Source organism: Mytilus edulis, chromosome 11 (genome assembly GCF_963676685.1).
Source record: "Mytilus edulis chromosome 11, xbMytEdul2.2, whole genome shotgun sequence".
Classification (NCBI taxonomy): Eukaryota; Metazoa; Mollusca; class Bivalvia; order Mytilida; family Mytilidae; genus Mytilus; species Mytilus edulis.
The window spans coordinates 84178719-84199654 of NC_092354.1; the positions used below are offsets into that span (position 1 = coordinate 84178719).

The 20936-nt window shown below is 33.8% G+C and overlaps 1 protein-coding gene across 1 annotated transcript; it reads right to left on the reverse strand.

The window, feature by feature from the left end:
• Window positions 1-9042: 9042 nt before the first annotated feature.
• Window positions 9043-20730, reverse strand: LOC139496472 (snRNA-activating protein complex subunit 5-like). Its single transcript, XM_071285090.1, has 4 exons — window positions 20590-20730; window positions 11349-11567; window positions 10075-10228; window positions 9043-9306 (listed from the first exon to the last, which is right to left on the reverse strand). Exons 1-4 carry the CDS (start codon window positions 20683-20685, stop codon window positions 9260-9262), a joined length of 516 nt encoding a protein of 171 aa, XP_071141191.1. The 5' UTR covers window positions 20686-20730; the 3' UTR covers window positions 9043-9259.
• Between the last annotated feature and the right edge of the window lie 206 nt (window positions 20731-20936).

Consider the following 20936-nt stretch of genomic DNA (forward strand, 5'->3'; position numbering starts at 1 on the left):
GTTTGGTTGTCTTTGTACAGATCACCACTTATTACAATAAAACTGTTCTGACTGGTGAAGTATGGTTGTCTTTGTACATATCACCACTTATTACAATAAAACTGTTCTGACTGGTGAAGTATGGTTGTCTTTGTACATATCACCACTTATTACAATAAAACTGTTCTGTCTGGTGAAGTTTGGTTGTCTTTGTACAGATCACCACTTATTACAATACAACTGTTCTGGCTGGTGAAGTTTGGTTGTCTTTGTACAGATCACCACTTATTACAATAAAACTGTTCTGACTGGTGAATAAAATTGAGAAAGGAAATGGTGAATATGTCAAAGCGACAACCACCCGACCATAGAGCAAACAACAGCCGAAGGCAACCAATGGGTTTTCAATGTAGCGAGAATTCCCGCACCCGTAGGTGTCCTTCAGCTGGCCCCTAAAATATGCATAATGGTACAGTGATAATGGACGTCATACTAAACTCCGAATTATACACAAGAAACTAAAATTTAAAATCATACAAGACTAACAAAGGCCAGAGGCTCCTGACTTGGGACAGGCGCAAAATTGCGGCGGGGTTAAACATGTTTATGAGATCTCAACCCTCCCCCTATACCTCTAGCCAATGTAGAAAAGTAAAACAATAACAATACGCACATTAAAATTCAGTTCAAGAGAAGTCCGAGTCTGATGTCAAAAGATGTAACAAAAGAAAATAAATAAAATGACAATAATACATAAATAACAACAGACTACTAGCAGTTAACTGACATGCCAGCTCCAGACCTCAATTAAACTGATTGAAAGATTATGTCTTCATATGTAGATTTATTACAAAGGAGCAAAGACTGGCGTCCAGAATATGAACCATCACACATTAGATTAAATTGTGTAAAAATGATAAAACTGTTCGGCTCAAGACGTCAAATGCTTATTGTCATAAGTTACCCGACAAATTTAACAAAAGATAGGGTATATTGTGGTTGTCTTTGTACATATCACAACTTATTACAAATACAATAAAACAGTTCTTTCAGGCGAACTTCGTTTGTTCTTTTACAGATCACCACTTGTTACAATAAAACTGTTCTGTCTGGTGAAGTTTGTTTGTCCTTATACAATTCACCACTTATTAAAATAAAACTGTTCTGTCTGGTGAAGTTTTGTTGTCCTTGAGCAGATCACCACTTATTACAATAAATCTGTTCTGTCTGGTGAAGTTTGGTTGTTCTTGTACAGATCAACACTTATTAAAATAAAACTGTTCTGTCTGGTGAAGTTTGGTTGTTGTACAGATCAACACTTATTACAGTAAAACTGTTTTGTCTGGTGAAGTTTTGTTGTCCTTGTGCAGATCACCACTTATTACAATACAACTGTTCTGTCTGGTGAAGTTTGGTTGTTCTTGTACAGATCACCACTTATTACAATAAAACTGTTCTGTCTGGTGAAATTTTGTTGTCCTTGTGCAGATCACCACTTATTACAATAAAACTGTTCTGTCTGGTGAAGTTTGGTTGTTCTTGTACAGATCATCACTTATTACAATAGAACTGTTCTGTCTGGTGAAGTTTGGTTGTTCTTGTACAGATCACCACTTATTACAATAGAACTGTTCTGTTTGGCGAACTTCGTTTGTTCTTGTACAGATCACAACTTATTACAACAAGAGTGCACACGCTGAAATGTCTCGCCTTCTATAATAATCATTGATATTATGTTGATAGTCCTAAGTATAAAGCTAAGCTTTATTACAACTGTCACATAAGCTTAACATTAACCAAGATAACTAAACAAAGACCAATGAACCTTGAAAATTAGGTCAAGGTCAGATGAACCAGGCAGACATGTACATCTAACAATGCTTCTATACAACATACATAGTTGACACATTACTTATAGTTTAAGAAAAATAGACCAAAACACAAAAACTAAACACTGTGCAATGAACCGTGAAAATGAGGTCGCGGTCAAATAAAACCTGCGTGACTGACGTAAAGATCATAAAATATTTCCATACACCAAATATAGTTGACCTATGGCATATAGTATTAGATAAAAAGACCAAAACTCAAAAACTTAACTTTGACCACTGAACCATGAAAATGAGGTGAAGGTCACATGACATCTGCCCGCTAGACATGTACACTTCACAATCATTCCATACAACAAATATAGTAGACCTATTGCATATAGTATGAGAAAAACAGACCAAAACACAAAAATTTAACTATAACCACTGAACCATGAAAATGAGGTCAAGGTCAGATGACACCTGCCAGTTGGACATGTACACCTTACAGTCCTTCCATATACTGAATATACTAGCCATATTGCTTATAGTATCTGAGATATGGACTTGACCACCAAAACTTAACCTTGTTCACTGATCCATGAAATGAGGTCGAGGGCAAGTGAAAACTGTCTGACAGACATGAGGACCTTGCAAGGTACGCACATATCAAATATAGTTATCCTATTACTTATAATAAGAGAGAATTCAACATTACAAAAAATTTGATCTTTTTTTTCAAGTGGTCACTGAACCATGAAAATCAGGTCAAGGACATTGGACATGTGACTGACGGTAACTTCGTAACATGAAGCATCTATATACAAAGTATGAAGCATCCAGGTCTTCCACCTTCTAAAATATAAAGCTTTAAAGAAGTGAGCTAACGCCGCCGCCGTAGCCGCCGCCGCCGCCGGATCACTATCCCTATGTCGAGCTTTCTGCAACAAAAGTTGCAGGCTCGACAATAAAACTGTGCTGTCTGATGAAGTTTGGTTGTCCTTGTACAGATTACTACTTATTACAATAAACTGTTCTGTCTGGTGAAGTTTGGTTGTCTTTGTACAGAACACCACTTATTACAATAAACTGTTCTGTCTGGTGTAGTTTGGTTGTTCCTGTACATATCACCACTTATTACAACAAAATTGTTCTGTCTGGTGAAGTTTGGTTGTTCTTGTACAGATCATCACTTATTACAATAGAACTGTTCTGTCTGGCGAACTTCGTTTGTTCTTGTACAGATCACAACTTATTACAATAAAACTGTTCTGTCTGGTGAAGTTTGGTTGTTCTTGTACAGATCACCACTTATTACAATAGAACTGTTCTGTCTGGCGAACTTCGTTTGTTCTTGTACAGATCACAACTTATTACAATAAAACTGTTCTGTCTGGTGAAGTTTGGTTGTTCTTGTACAGATCACCACTTATTACAATAGAACTGTTCTGACTGGCGAACTTCGTTTGTTCTTGTACAGATCACAACTTATTACAATAAAACTGTTCTGTCTGGTGAAGTTTGTTTTTTCTTGTACAGATCACCACTTATTACAATAAAACTGTTCTGTCTGGTGAAGTTTGGTTGTTCTTGTACAGATCACCACTTATTACAACAAAATTGTTCTGTCTGGTGAAGTTTGGTTGATCTTGTACAGATCATCACTAATTACAATAAAACTGTTCTGTCTGGTGAAGCTTGTTTGTTCTTGTACAGATCACCACTTATTACAATTAAACTATTCTGTCTGGTGAAGTTTGGTTGTTCTTGTACAGATCACCACTTATTACAATTATACCATTCTGTTTGGTGAAGTTTGTTTGTTCTTTGTACAGATCACCAATTATTATCACTTATTACAATAACAGTTATCAAAGGTACCAGGATTATAATTTAGTACGCCAGACGCGTGTTTCGTCTACACATAAGAATCATCAGTGACGCGCATATAAAAATATGTATCAAACCAAACGTACGAAGTTGAAGAGCATTGAGGATCCAAAATTCCAAAAAGTTGTGCCGAATTCGGCTAAGGTAATCTATTCCTGGGATAAATAAAATCCTTAGTTTTTCGATTAATTCACAGTTTTGTAAACAGCAAATTTATAAAAAAAAATACCACACAATTGATATTCATGTCAACACCGAAGTGCTGACTACTGGGTTTGTGAAACCCTCGGGGACGAAACGTCCACCAGCAGTGGCATCGACCCACTGGTGTAAAAAGTTATCAAAGATACCAGGATTATAATTTAGTACGCCAGACGCTTGGTTGTTCTTGTACAGATCAACACTTATTACAATAAAACTGTTCTGTCTGGTGAAGTTTGGTTGTCCTTGTACAGATCAACACTTATTACAATAAAACTATTCTGTCTGGTGAAGTTTGGTTGTTCCTGTACAGATCACCACTTATTACAATAAAACTGTTCTGTCTGGTGAGTTTGGTGGTTCTTTTACAGATCACCACTTATTACAATAACACTGTGCTGTCTGATGAAGTTTGGTTGTCCTTGTACAGATTACTACTTATTACAATAAACTATTCTGTCTGGTGAAGTTTGGTTGTCTTTGTACAGAACACCACTTATTACAATAAACTGTTCTGTCTGGTGAAGTTTGGTTGTTCTTGTACAGTTCACCACTTATAACAATAAAACTGTTCTGTCTTGTGAAATTTGGTTTTTCTTGTACAGATCATTACTTATTACAATAAAACTGTTCTGTCTGGTGAAGTTTGGTTGTCTTTGTACAGATCATAAATTATTACAAACATACTGTTCTGTCTGGTGGAGTTTGGTTGTTCTTGTACAGATCATTACTTATTACAATAAAACTGTTCTGTCTGGTGAAGTTTGGTTGTCTTTGTACCGATCATAAATTATTACAAACATACTGTTCTGTCTGGTGGAGTTTGGTTGTTCTTGTACAGATCACCACTTATTACAATAAAACTGTTCTGTCTGGTGAAGTTTGGTTGTTCTTGTACAGATCATCACTTATTACAATAAAACTGTTCTTATTGCTGAAGTTTGTTTGTTCTTGTACAGATCACCACGTATTACAATAAAACTGTTCTGTCTGGTGAAGTTTGTTTGTTCTTGTACAGATCACCACTTATTACAATAAAACTGTTCTGTCTGGTGAGTTTGGTTGTTCTTGTACAGATCACCACTTATTACAATAAACTGTTCTGTCTAATGAAGTTTGGTTGTCCTTGTACAGATTACTACTTCTTACAATAAACTGTTCTGTCTGGTGAAGTTTGGTTTTCTTTGTACAGAACACCACTTATTACAATAAACTGTTCTGTCTGGTGTAGTTTGGTTGTTCCTGTACATATCACCACTTATTACAATAAAACTGTTCTGTCTGGTGAAGTTTGGTTGTTCTTGTACAGATCAACACTTATTACAAACATACTGTTCTGTCTGGTGAAGTTTGGTTGTCGTTGTACAGATCACCACTTATTACAATAAACTGTTCTGTCTGGTGAAGTTTGCTTGTTCCTGTACAGATCACCACTTATTACAATAAAACTGTTCTGTCTTGTGAAGTTTGCTTGTTCCTGTACAGATCACCACTTATTACAATAAAACTGTTCAGTCTGGTGAAGTTTGATTGTCCTTTTACATATTATTAATTATTACAATAAACTGTTGTCTAGTGAAGTTTGGTTTTCTTTGTACATATCACCACTTATTACAATAAACTGTTCTAATCTGGTGAAGTTTGGTTGTCTTTGTACATATTATGGTGACCCATCGTAGTTATTTTCTGTGTTATTTGGTGTCTTATAGATGTTGTCTCATTGGCAATCATACCATATCGTCTTATTTATATATTGAATACATTAACAGTTTCTATTAACACTTATCTTTACCATTGGATGGATAAAGTACATTAACAGTTTCTATTAACACTTATCTTTACCATTGGATGGATAAAGTACATTAACAGTTTCTATTAACACTTATCTTTACCATTGGATGGATAAAGTACATTAACAGTTTCTATTAACACTTATCTTTACCATTGGATGGATAGAGTACATTAACAGTTTCTATTAACACTTATCTTTACCATTGGATGGATAGAGTACATTAACAGTTTATATTAACACTTATCTTTACCATTGGATGGATAGAGTACATTAACAGTTTCTATTAACACTTGTCTTTACCATTGGATGGATAGAGTACATTAACAGTTTCTATTAACACTTATCTTTACCATTGGATGGATAAAGTACATTAACAGTTTCTATTAACACTTATCTTTACCATTGGATGGATAGAGTCATTAACAGTTTCTATTAACACTTATCTTTAACATTGGATGGATAGAGTACATTAACAGTTTCTATTAACACTTATCTTTACCATTGGATGGATAAAGTACAACATGAAAATAACTTATACAAGTGAAGTCAGAGGTTAGCTAGCTATAAATATAAAAATGGAGATGTGGTATGATTGCCAATGAGACAACTGTCCACAAGAGACCAAAATGATAAAACCAAGTTTAATCAAAACTTTTCTACATAACATTATGTGTGGATCAAGTCAGGAATAGGAGTTGTTATCCATTCGTTTGATGTGTTTGAGCTTTTGATTACCGACTTTCTGTTTTGAATTTTTCTCTGAGGTCGTTTTTTTGTGATTTTATTTAAAAACAAACCATGGAAATTCAGCAAAAAATGACGCCCCCGCTTACATATACAATTATACAGGGCCATAACTCAAGAACAGAAAAAGTGGTTCTGAGTTTTGTGGTAATAAGGATGGTGTATAACAAGTATTCTAATATGACGTGCTTCTTTCACTTTGTAAACAACACTGTGATAAAATTCTCGATATATAGATCTATATCTATACTTAGCGCAGACTCCGTGGTGTACATAATAATGGCTGTTACAATATACTTCCCACGTAAATCCACATGTATTGAAACCTATTTGCAAACCCTTTGCCGATTTTATTGTTTTAAAATTTACAATTAAACCAGATGCTCCGCAGGGCGCAGCTTTATACAACCCCAGTGGTTGAACCCTGAATAGTTGGGGCAAATTTGGTCAAAATATTCAAGCTTGATTCTGTCTGAATTTGGATTGTGATCAAATTTTTGACATAATATAGGTTTTTGTCACAAAATTAATGTGGTCAAAGATCTAACAAATCTATTGCACAATACTGTGCAGTTGAAGAATTCTTCTTGAAACTTGAAAAAAAGGAAGCCCTTCAAAAATGGGAAACAAAAAATCCCCCCCCCCAACTTTTTGAAACCCCCTTGGAGCAATAACCCTTAAACTGAATCCCATGCTTTCCATTGCAGTATTGAACCTTGAAGTACAATTTCAGAGAGATCCATACACTTAAACACCAGTTATTGTCATGATTGTTTGGAAACTAGAAACATGCTTCTTTTTTGGCCCCTAATTCCTACATATTTTGGGCAATTAACCCAAAACTTAATCCCAGCCTCCCCTTTGTTATTTGGTACATTGTGGTACAATTTCAGAGAGATCCATACAATTACACACAAGTTATTGTCTTGAAACTAGAAAAATGCTTGTTTTGACCCCTTTTTGGCCCTTAAATCCTAAAATTTGGCCCCATAACCCCTAAAATGATTCCAAACCTTCTACTTGTGGTTTAAAACATTGCGGTATGATTTCAGAGCAATTGAAATACTTCTACACAAGTTATTATCCTGAAACTAGAAAAATGCTTGTTTTTGGCCCCTTTTGGGCCCCTTATTCCTAATCGGTTGGGACCATCATCCCCAAAATCAATCCCAACCTTCCTTTTGTGGTATTGAACCTTCTGAAAAAATTTCATGAAGATCTATTCACTTAAACTAAAGTTATTATCCGGAAACCAATGTGTCTTCGGACGACGACGCAGACGACGACATCATACCATTATACGATCCCAAAATTTTGTTAGGGTTGTATAAAAAAGACAAAATCACTTTTATTCTTATTCAGATGCATAACAAAAAGAAGTAATGCACAAGACCTTGGATAAACCAACAAAATAAAAAGAAAATAAAATTCCGCGAAAGTCTATTAATGTTTTTGGCACATTTAAGTCATTTCAAAACATGACGTCATACAAATGAAAATGCTAGAGTTGAAAGTTTTCTGTTACATAAACCATTGAAATGTTGTTTACTATTGTATTAAAATTGATTATCAAGGTAGGTTTTGTTTGATTTTCTATTCTATTGCATTATACGCATATTTACTGATTTCAGCAAGTCAATATGGCGGCTCCTTAGTTACGAAATGTCAACTTTGGATTTGATGGTAGCTTACGAGAAAAACTTGTAAATCAAAATGACAATTGTTGGTTTAGAGAATGAAACATATTTTTACTTTAGCGGTTGTTCACGAAATAATCCATGCAAGCTACGGATTTATTAGAATGTTTGAGCTTTATCTAACAGGGAGTAAAAAAGAACAGCCACACACACAGCTTTACCCACCCTCGCTTCAGTTTTTTTAATGATCGTATTTGTCCTATTAGAATCGAAATAATTCATGGAAGCCATATTCGTTAATTTTATCCATCGCTAACACTCAGGATAAAATTCGAATATCACGGCCCAGGCAATGTGTAAATTTCCAATAATCTATGGCTTCCATGAATTATTTTTTAATTAACCATTTAACATAAACCAAAAAAAATAGCCATTTTCCATTTGTAAAGGGGCATAACTCTAGAACAATAAAAGTGACGTCACCAACATTCAAGCTCTTAATATTTGGCTGAGGCAAACTTATCCAGAATGGAAATTCTGTAATTTTTTATTGTAAATGGGCATAACTCTAGAACAGTAAAAGTGATGCCTCCAAATTTCAAACTTGATCTGAGTTTTTAATTTCATGAGCATTTGGTATAAGACTCATAACACTCAGTTGAAGCATACTTAAGAGAACTAAAACTAAGAAAATGAGCATTTTTTTCATTGGTAAAGGAGCATTACTCTAGAAATGTAGAAGTGACACCACTCAAATTCAAACTTGATTTGTGTTATATGGTAATAAGTGTTGTGTATCAGTTTCCCCACATTTTGTAGAGGCAAACTAAAGTACGAGAATTAGAACCAATTTTGGGACAAAAAAGGGAGAAGCAGAAAACATGACTGTTCATTACTGCAATGAATACTTTCTTTATGATTGTTAGAAATGGATGTTAGGCCTTGGTGAAAACTGAATGATTTTGTTTATAACAAAATAAATTAAATAATATTTGATATAAATCATTTATTGTTAATTATTTCTCTGAATTGTCTCCCTTTGTATCTTGTGAACACTTTTCACAACTGATATATTTAGCTGTCCAGTAATTTCCATTGGACAATGTCTGTGACAATATCAGTATCAAAGATGTGAATCTCTTTCTTGGTGCCATGGTAACAGTCCATATCACAGTTATTTCCCTTGTTAATCAGAGTTATTTCCCCTTTCAGTCATCTTCATCTTCCTCTTCCTCTTGTACCTCTCTACCAGAGCCTACAAAATAACAATACATTAAACATACTAATAAAGTTAAAAAAAAAAGTAGTATTATTGTAATAAATAGTACAAATCTTAGCCTCACTATTACAGTTCATGTGCTTTTTATCTTTCCATAACCATGATAACAAGAGTTTTGCCTATATTCATCAACAGTGTGAATTCTAAAATCCCTGGCATCAGTCAATGACATTGAGCTCCATGTTATATGAATGAAAGCTAGTTGTTATATATTAGCATCTGTTTTGTACCAGGGGTTATCAAATTTGTGATCATGTTTTTTTCAAACTGACAAATATCAATAACTTTTTAATGAGAATTCCTTTCATATCTTACCGACAGTTTTAACAATGTGATAGCATTGACAAAAAAAACCATAAAAAACTTCTCCTTTTTTCAATGTACATTTGAAAGATATCTATTTTTTAAATGACCTTGCACATGTTGCAAGAGATTATTTTTCATTGATGTCAGATTACAATGTCTTGATAGTTTCAACCCTTGTACAGCCTTTGTTAGTCTTCTATAATTTTGAATTTAAGTTCCTTGTGTATAATTTGGAGATACGTATGACGTCCATTATCACTGAACTAGTATACACATTTGCTTAGGGGCCAGCTGAGGGACACTTCCAGGTGCAGGAGTTTATTGCTGCATTGAAGACTTGTTGATGGCCTTTGGCTGTTGTCTGCTCTATGGTTGGTTATTGTCTCTTTGACACATTCCCCATTTCCATTCTCAATTCTATATCAACCTATAAAATACCTTGCTGATGACTTGAAACAGCTAAATCTAATTGGACCACATGATCTGGTGCATCTATCACATGACTATTGGTACTGGTCACATGGTTAGAAACTTCCATCACATGGTCTTCTGGTAAAATCATGTGACCTTCATTAATCGCAATAACTTGGTCCTAAAAAGAAAACAAGACAAAATGGTTTTAATGTTAACCTGACTATAAGGCTATTGATCATGTTGATACACTGTAAATATACTGTGATACTATTGAGATTTCAGGTTGATTTATCAGTGATTATGGAGATTAATCAGTGATTTAGGAGATTAATCAGTGATTTAGGAGATTAATCAGTGATTTAGGAGATTAATCAGTGATTTAGGAGATTGATCAGTGATTTAGGAGTTTAATTACTGATTTAGGTGAAATAATGAATAGGATTAATCTCATAAATCACTGATCAATCTCTTTGATGACAGATTAATCTCATTTATCAATCAAAGTATTGATGATCATTCAGTCTCATTCAAGGCCAAAAACTTTGAGATGTGATGTACTGTCAACGTATATTTGTTTCGCCTAACAGAAGTTCCAATGGAAACTTTGTTATAAACATTGTCATAATATTTATTATACATGTAGCAGAAAATTACTTTAATACTCTAATTTGAAAGACCATATAATATTTTTATTACTTTTTTCAGAAAATGATTTTCAGAGGCTATGATCATGACATCATAGTGATCTAATTCACCCCAAACTATCAGCGTAAAATCATAAACTAAACCTTTTTCTGTTTACAGTATTCTTTTTATGCCCTTCACCATGTTCATGACTTATATCTGCTTTTTGGTTGATAGTTTTCTCTTTTTCTCATCTCCTTATTCTGAATTGTTTATATTGTCAATCAAAAAATAATGTTGGTTACCATGGTTACTACCAGAATGTGAGTCAAACCAATTTTGGGTTATAACTTATAATTCATACTAAACCTGAGTCAAGAGGTCATAGGTTCCATCACTCTTTTTTTTGTCAAGTTGCTGTTTTTTAGCCCCCCCCCTAAAAATCCCTCATCATGCTTGTTGTACAAAGCAGGGTTCATATTCATACCATATTAACCTGTTCTCATCTTCAAAATGGATTTAAATTTACCTTGCCTCTTGATGTTAACTGACCAATCATCATTATTATGAAAGTGGATTTTAATCAAATATAAGTGAATTTGCTAGCTAAAGTTTATTCCAGCAACACTTTTGGTCATTGAAATTTTGTGGGACAATTGACCAGGAGAACCTACCCCTGATTGAATGGATACTATCTGTGGAAGATCCTGGTTGTACTGTTCACTGGGTTGATGAACTTCATTTGTTGCTGAATAGTCAACCATTTCCTCTGCCAAAAACATTTCCTGTTCTGTTCTTGACCCGTTCTGATCATGCCTAGAGCTAATGGTAAGTTGTGAATTAGCTGAAGTTGTCTGAAGTCTCCTTTTGCTTAGTAAAGCCAATTCTTCTACCTAAGAAAAAATATGAGAAAAGATATATATTTATATAAACTAAATAACTAATTAATTAATTTTATCCAGTATAAAATCCAGTACAAAAGGATCATCGCTGAAACACATGAACACATATAAAAACATATACAACACAAAACAACAATAAAACATAACAGCAAACAATTTTGACACTTATAACAATCAATAGACAAAACTCACACTTCAATATTACATATGCATGTATTGAACAGATATATCATGTTATGGAGGGGTATTTGTGAAAAATACCAGTCAAGGGACTGTGAAATTTCCCGAGCCGCTAGGCGAGGGAAATTCTGTCCCAAGACTGGTATTTTTCGCAAATACCCCTCCATAACATGATATATCTGTTTAATTACACCGAATAGATTTGGATTGAAACTCTCTGTACATGTGCAGATAAATACTATCAAGCTGCAATTCATAAACATGTTTATGCATAATTTTGGGTATAAGTGGATATTATCATAGAACCGCGGGAATTATACATGTTCTAATACGCGTTAGCTCGCTTTCATTATGTAACGTCATATCCGAAATCTTTTGGCGGGAAGATGCTCGCGAGGGTAAAAAAGGAATATCCAAAATGGCAAATACCATGGTATTTGAGGCAAATTCACCGGCAGTGGTGAAAAACAGGCAAATTCGTTTGAAATGAGGAAAACATATTAGAATATGCGAAAAATACACTGGCTATCAACCAATCAAAATCTTGCTTTCTTATATAAGGTGTAATTATATGCAATAATTCCCACTGATGAATGTCTAATCAAAATACATTTGGGTATATAAGAAATCTATAATAGTTTATAATATATATATATATCTTGTACTGCATGTACTGTGTTACAACAGTAGATTAAAACTAATGAGGAAAGGTAACACCCTGCCACCAAAGAGCCTAGGTGGTCGAGTAGTCTGGGGTGTCAGTCACAGTGTAATGCTATTTGGTACCAGTATCACAATATCTCAATGGCATCAGTTTGAATCCCTGTGAGGAAAGAACCAAAAAATTAGCAAATTTACAGATCTAACATTGTTAGGCTGATGTATAGAAAAGTTATATATTTTTTTTTTTTTATTAAAATTATATCTTTATTGCACTTTTCTTTGCTGTTGTGACAAATTACTTGACCTACTACAGCAGTTGGGCGAGTATCCCTGTGAATTAGTCACTGGATAACAAGGGAATTTATTCAGTGATATCATATTTATAAATACATGTAGTTTGTTAGTTTTACAGTTCATGGTTATTACATACATTTTGCAAAATATATTGGTTCATGATTATGGAAAGTGTACAGTTTTAACGAATTATATATGTTCCACTTCCAGACCGTATGAGTATTTGGACCGTACGCATACCGTCTGACTAATTATAAAAAGCTGATCACATTTAAATAGATACAAATGCATATAGCAGATCAACATAACTTAACTATCAAATTAATATAAAAAATTTCAACTGTCAATGATTGTAATTGAAACAAAATTTTTATATTTTAACTTTTTTTAAATTCACACTGAATTACTTGTACATGTTGTATTAGTTAAGCATTTCGACCAGTAATACATTAATTGAATTATGAACACTGAAATTGAAGATATTGGAAGTAAACATAATGTGGGAGGACAACTGTTTTAGAATATTTAGCAACTTTACCAAAAAATGCAAATGCAAAGGAACATACATGAACTGCATACATGAAAATGTAAAAAATATTACGTTAATTGTGTCACCTTGGGCGAGTACCATAATATGATTCAGATATACAATTAAACAAATAATTAATTTTAATTGTTCATTCATTCATTTTATCTACATAAAAAGTTGTGTAATTTTAGAACTTATCCAGAATGGAATAAAAAGCGATTATGTGTATTATTTGGACTAATTGTATGCAGTAAAGCAGTCACCTGGAAAACTGCAGGCGTGTGCTGCGATTCTTGCGACAAATGGTACCACAAAAACTGCTTAGGCATGGATACTCATATCTATAAAGGTTTGCAAAATATATCCTGGGAATGTAATCTTTGTGGATTGCCTAATTTCTCATCATGCATATTTGACTCAACACATCTTGAATGCACAAACACTTATGAACCATTAAGTAAACAAACTTGCACTGACAACCAGTTACATGTAAACTATGCAGACAGACCTTCAACCTATCAGAGTTCTAAAGTCTCGCCTGACACAAATATAACTGTCAATAAACCAAACACTAAATCAGTCAAAAAGGTATATTCTAAAACATCAAAATATCCTTGTGGATCATGCAATGGAGCAGTAACATGGAAAACTGCTGCTGTTTGTTGTGATTCATGTGAGAAATGGTATCATAAAGAATGCATAGGTATGAGCACTCTTGTTTATCAGGGTTTAAATAATGCACAATGGGAATGTGACCAATGTGGTTTACCAAACTACTCCACATGTCTGTTCGATACATCTATAGTTATGAATACAAACACATCTCACTTTGATTCATCTACTAATTCATCCTTTTGTATAGGCAATATAGGGAGCCCATCAGCCGCATCTTCCCCTATTCAAAAAACATCTAAACAGCCATACAATCAAACAAGAAATAAAAGGTCAGACTTACCATTACGCATCATAGTGGTTAATTGCCAGTCCATTAGGAATAAAAAAGCTGACATTGATAATCTCATTGAGACAACAATGGGAATGTGACCAATAGTGATCCGGCTATGAATCGATTGGACTGTGTAAGATATATAGTTAACTGCGTTTACATGGTGATTAGTCCGCATGCTGTATATATGTTACGGTTATATAAATTATTATAATAACTACCTACGTATACTGATCTTATGAGTGCCCCGTGTGTAAGGGTTAGGGTGCAAATAAGGGTGCAAATTGGAATTACGCTATAGAAGCGAAGCTCCTGCTAGAGGAGGAAGATAAAGACTAGGTAACAGGTAACAGGTAACAAAACCAGACATTATGATTGGTAATGAATCATGGTTGCACAAAGATATAAGTTCTACTGAGGTTTTCCCACAAGGGTACATTGCATACAGAAAAGACCGCAAAACAGACGCACATGGCGGGGTATTTATACTCATATCTGATAAATATCTTAGCTCAGAGCCACCAGATCTAAAATCTGATGACATTAGTGAACAACTGTGGGTTAAGGTTCAGATTACAGGGTCACCGGATTTATACATAGGTAGTTTTTACAAACCTCCAAATAAAACTGAGGAGGAATATTTATCACACTTAGGAAAATCTATCTCCAGAATAAAACGTAGTGAAAATTGTCACCTTTGGCTAGGTGGTGATTTTAATCTTGGCGGAATTGATTGGAACAACTAAAGAGAAGGCATACAATTCAAAACAATGTCAACAACTTATAGATTTATGCCAATACAACTATTTGGAACAAGTCGTAACAAAACCAACACATTACACAGAAACATCACAGTCCACACTTGATCTCTTTTTTACTAATAACAGCTCTCTAGTAAATAAAACTGAAGTAATTCCCGGAATTTCCGATCATGAAATTGTTTATATTGAATCCAACTTAAAACCTAGAAGAGCAAAAAAAAAACACCTAGAAAAGTTTTCCTATACAATAAAGCAAATACTGAACAAATTAAAGAAAAGCTAAATGACATACATCTGAACAATATTACAAACCTAGAAAATCTCACAATGGACGAACTTTGGGATAATTTCAAAACAAAGGTATTAAAAACCATGGAAGAGTCAATCCCTACTAAAATGATTAATAACACCAAACAAAAACTACCATGGATTAATAAAGAAATAAAGTCACTGATTAGAAAAAGGAACAAATTGTTCAAAAAAATGAAAACAGACTCGCATAGTAAAATAAATAAACAGTACAGGGAAACAAAAAAGCTGCTTCAGAAAGAGACAAGAAAAGCTTACTGGACATATCTGGAAAACATTATTTGTTACGACGAGAGCTTACAAACCTCGCAAAAACAGAAATAATTTTGGAATTATATTAGGTCCACCAAAAAAGACAGTTCAGGAGTTGCACCATTCAGATCTGAAGGTATGCTGATAGACGACACAAAACAAAAAGCTGAAATACTCAATAAACAATACCACTCTGTTTTTACACCTGAAAATGATAAAGAACAAATACCAACTCTTTCCGACAACTATCCATCTATGGCAGAAATACATGTAACACCAAATGGCATAGAAAAACTTTTGAAAAATCTTGATCCATCTAAAGCTGCAGGTCCAGACGAAATACCAGCACGAATTCTTAAACAATTTGCACCAGAATTTGCACCACATCTCGTTTTCATCTTTAACACATCTTTTTTGAAAGGAGATGTACCAACAGACTGGAGACAGGCAAATGTGATCCCTATTTTTAAAAAAGGCGAAAAATACCTAGCCAGTAATTACAGACCTGTCTCTCTAACATGCATTTGCTGCAAACTGCTCGAACACATTGTTGTAAGTAACATACTAAAACATCTGGACACACATAACATCCTTGTGGACAATCAGCATGGCTTCAGATCAAAACGCAGCTGTGAAACACAGCTACTTACTTTAAGTCATGAACTACTTAGTAACCTCCATAATGGTGTACAAATTGATCTTATTATTTTAGACTTCTCCAAGGCATTTGACAAGGTACCTCACAAAAAGTTATTAAGGAAGATGGATAATTATGGCATAAGGGGAAATACCTGGAATTGGGTATCAGCCTTCCTTAGTAACAGAACGCAACAGGTTGCCCTTGACGGAGAGGTATCTAGTCAAATGCCTGTGGTAAGTGGGGTGCCCCAAGGCTCGGTTTTGGGTCCACTACTTTTTCTCATCTTCATTAATGATCTACCTGCAGCAGTAACATCAAAAACACGCTTGTTTGCAGATGATTGTATCTTAAACAGAAACATAACAAACCAACAAGATTGTACCATACTACAAAATGATCTAAACTGCCTAGCCAATTGGGAAAAAACTTGGGGTATGCAATTCCATCCTGAAAAATGCAACTCCCTCACTGTAACAAGATCACAGTCACCATTCAAACATGATTAAGTATTAAAAGGCCACATCTTAGAATCCGTCAGCACTGCAAAATATCTTGGTATCACCCTTTCTCACAACATGTCTTGGGATACACACATAAATAATATTACTTCAAAAGCAAATAAGATCTTAGGCTTTCTAAAAAGAAACTTGAAAATAAACCAGGAAGAAACTAAAAGTTTGGCATACAAATCCATGGTACGTTCTAATTTAGAATACTGCTCTTCAGTTTGGTCACCTCACACCCAAAAACAAAATCAAAGAGCTGAATAGCTCTGAGGGAAAAGACGGCCCTTGTTTCTATTTTATTATGTTTTTGGAAAGGGGGGGATATATTTTGATAGTTTACATATGAAGAATGAAAAAGAGAACCGCTAGAACATGTAGAAAGGTTGACAATATTGAAATCAATTGTTGTTTATGTAATTTCATTTCCTTAGTTTAGGATTCAATTTGGACCAATGGAAGTGATCTGCATCTTCTAAATCTAAACATTTGATTAAAGTTGATAGCTAATTATCTAAAACTCAACTGAATTCTGTCATTTCACAACAACTACAATATTTTTTGAAATCCTGATTGTGTACCACTGAACTGCAGGCTAGGGCCATTTTCCATTTTTTGTGACAGTACTCTTGGATTTTAAAGTTTTTTCTTTAGAAAGTGTGGACTGAAAAATCTATTCAGTTTTAAATTTCCATTGTTAAAGTTCTTAGTTACAACTCTCATCACAGGGAAACAGGTACTAATAAAAAAAAAAAAAAATATGAGTGATGTAAACTGTGTGAAGCTTGTTTCCAAATCATAATTTTGAAATATTTGTAAATATAAATATGTTAAAACTATAAAAATGCAAATTTTTTTAATTTTTTTTTACCATTACAATGATTATGTAGGTACACAAAAATTTAGTTTTAATAGAAGACTACTAATCCAATGAAATGTCACATTTGAAGTGTTTAAATACTTTAACTTTTATTTTAGTGGATAATTACTCATCAATTGAGGTGCTCCTGAATTGGAGGAAGATTCTCAGAATTTTTACAGAAACAAGTGGTCTCACTAATTAACAACAAAAAGAATTTTAGCGACAAGAAGCGACAAGAAGAATATGTTTTTCTTGTCGCTAAATAGTCTTCTTGACGCTTCTTGTCGCTTTTTGACGCTTCTTGTCTCTAATTAGTGAGACCCGAAAAAAGTAATAAAATCGTTTCTTTCCCCTGTGTCATGTAACCCCACGATCTTTGTTTATTTTGAAAGTTGTTGACCTACAAATTAAAGTATTGCATGTTGATGTTTAAATCATCTACAGTAAACAATATTATGTTTAGATTTAACAAATACAAATTTGTGATTAGTGCACGATCTCTAAGAATGATTTAAATAACCAGTGAACTGGTGAAGGATATCCCTGCTTCTTCCAAGAATGACGTCACTATAAAATACAATGTAGGTTGGATATATTTAGAATATCTCGTCATACTAATTTTTCCGGATTGTTAAATAAACGTAAATAGTGTAAAGGAGAGTTCAAGATACGATAATTTCGTGAGAAACAGAAGGGAAATGTGTAAAAAAGTGTTTAAAGTCAAACTATTCATTTCTGGGTCTCCTTCTCTTCAATCTAAGTAAGATTTGTTGGGGGTTTTCCCACACTATAACATGTATAAAAACAAAATGAATGATGTGAGGGAGTGTCACTCTGGTCAACCCCATAGGGGATTGACGGCTTGAAGCCGTCTTTCCCCAAAAACAACATTGAAAAAGTACAAAGAAGGGCAGCACGCTATGGGGTACACGACAACTCGTACTTTCGGCAAGTCGTACTCAACCAACTCGTACCCTATTTTTGCCAACTCGTAACCATGTTTTATTTGATATTATTTATCAAGTTTATATGCATAGTTATTGTAACTTTCTTTCGTATATCATTATATAGCAAAATACAAATAAAAAAACAACTTTCATTGTTAATAAAATTCAATCATAATTGTTTTAAATAAGCTTATAAAATGCTAATCGTTATAATCATTAGTATTCCTTAGAATTGATTGTTTGAAATTGTTTGCACGGCAATTTATTTGATATGCACATTAAAATAATTATGAGTACACAATATGCTAATCAGTGGTCATTAGTGGATAACATACCTACAAAAATAGAATGGATTTGTTAAAAGTAGAATAAACAGAGAGAAGTAAATGAAAACAAAAAATCGGTATAAGTGCGGCACTATGATCATCAAAGGCCGTTGAGTTATACTTAAACAATCACCATCCTCACCGAAAAGAAAATGCATGGCTTAAACGTTGTAAAAACCAAGCTTAGAGAAAAAATATATAAACTATGGTGAAATGTATGATCATCTTCAATTGCAATCATGGTTCGTCCACGTTGTAATGTATGCAAGACGATATATAAATTGTGTATCTCAATAATATTTTCCCCTAATCCTGTTATTTGGTCCATGTTTGGGGCCAATAAGAGTATATATTTCAAAAAGCTGTATTTGTAGGACCCTTATTACTATTATTAATAGCAACAAAGCCTTGTAAAAATGTCTTACAATGTGTGTGTAAATAATAGTGATACTAGTGGGTTTTTTTAATACGCCTCTCGTAATTCTTCTAAATATTGGCTTTATTTTTATTTTAACTTTTATCATAATTGAGGTCAATACGTATATAAATGATAGTAGTATTGTGATGAAATATACATTTTAAAATATAGTGCAAACGTATGATGCAGAAAGATTAGATCAGGTGTGAAGTTGTTTTGATAACGGTTAAATAATTAATGGCACGCTTCGTGACTGTGTGAATAAGGGCCGATTAACTGGTAATCGACATACTTCAGGTGTGAAGCAATGATCAATCAATTAATCACCGGCACGCGAACTGCAATAAATAATTTGTGTATTAAGGTTTATGTTTAAAGGCTGTGGATTTTCTATAAAAATCTTGATTTATTTGCCACAAAGTCCTTTTTTTAGTAGATAAATCAGTAGGTGAATAATAAAATATGAAGCATTATATTGTTAAAAATATTTTCTACTAACACGAAAAAACTAAGACATGTTCAACGCAATGTTCAGTAAAAAATATCCTTTTCATATTCTATGGATCTACCTCAGGGTGCACTGGGATACTTCAGGGAGTTAAAATATCCATATCTACTGATATAAACGTAGAAAACTTATATTATAATGCTAAAAAAATATTGGGTACGACTTAGTAGAAGTACGAGTTGGTAGAAGTACGAGTTGCCGAAAGTACGAGTTGGCTGAGTACGAGTTGCCGAAAGTACGAGTTGACATGTATCCACGCTATGTCACCAACAGATACCACAACACCAGTAGTGTTACTTCCATGATTGACCATCTTCAATGGAAGTCACTTGAAACTCGCAGAAACATCAATCGAGTCACTATGCTTTACAAAATCTCTCACCATCTCATTGCAGTAGACCCAAACCTTTACCTTGTACCACAGCCAGTCAAAAACACCAGATTCACTAATCCATTACAATACCAGACATTTAGCACAAGAACAGACTATTTCAAGTACAGCTTTTTTCCATTCACTGTTGTACTGTGGAACTCACTCCCACAAAACATCATCAGCGTGAACTCCCTGGATCAGTTTAAAATACTGATCCAGAGTCAGTATATTTAGATATCTAACCTGTTTGTAAATAATGTAAATGCGTTAATTTTTGTTTTGTTTTTGCACAAAATTATTTTTGAATTATTGCACAAAATTATCTTTGAATTATTGCACAAAATTAGTTATTATATTTTATTAAGTGTCTGTTTGCGATGCGCCGACGTATAGTCATCAATGTGCTGATGGATCGTCGTATGATGTAGATGTAGATGTAGATGGCCGAAACGTCCCCAATCCTATTAATTTATATTCTTATCTATAAAAACTATAAACATACTTTTAAGCGATTTAGTTGGTCAGTCAATAGCGAGGCTAGCGATATAAGTGTTCTTTCTTCATCTTTTAAACGTTTCAGTTCTCTTAACTCTGTCATTCTTATGTTATGGTTTGTGAATTTCTTAATTGTTGTAAAGGGACATAATCTACTTGGAAATTATCCAACTCGCCCCATTTTAAAAAATCCGGACAAACTCGCCCTTTTTCTTACAACTCGCCACATTTTACGCTTCATTTAGGACTGGTAGGCTAACTCTGTAACATAAAATATTGTCCTCCATGAAATATTGTCTGTTGGACAAAATTTCATATGAAATATTGTCTTAAGACACCATTTCATAATGAAAT

Excerpts from the sequence above, each read along its gene's own strand:
- LOC139496472 (XM_071285090.1), bottom strand. The coding sequence starts at position 20,685 with ATGACAGAGTTAAGAGAACTGAAACGTTTAAAAGATGAAGAAAGAACA. Across the intron at positions 11,568-20,589 it reads ACCAACTAAATCGCTTAAAA|GTAGAAGAATTGGCTTTACT; the intron begins GTATGTTTATAG and ends ATTTTTTCTTAG. Across the intron at positions 9,307-10,074 it reads TGTTTCAAGTCATCAGCAAG|GCTCTGGTAGAGAGGTACAA; the intron begins GTATTTTATAGG and ends GTTATTTTGTAG.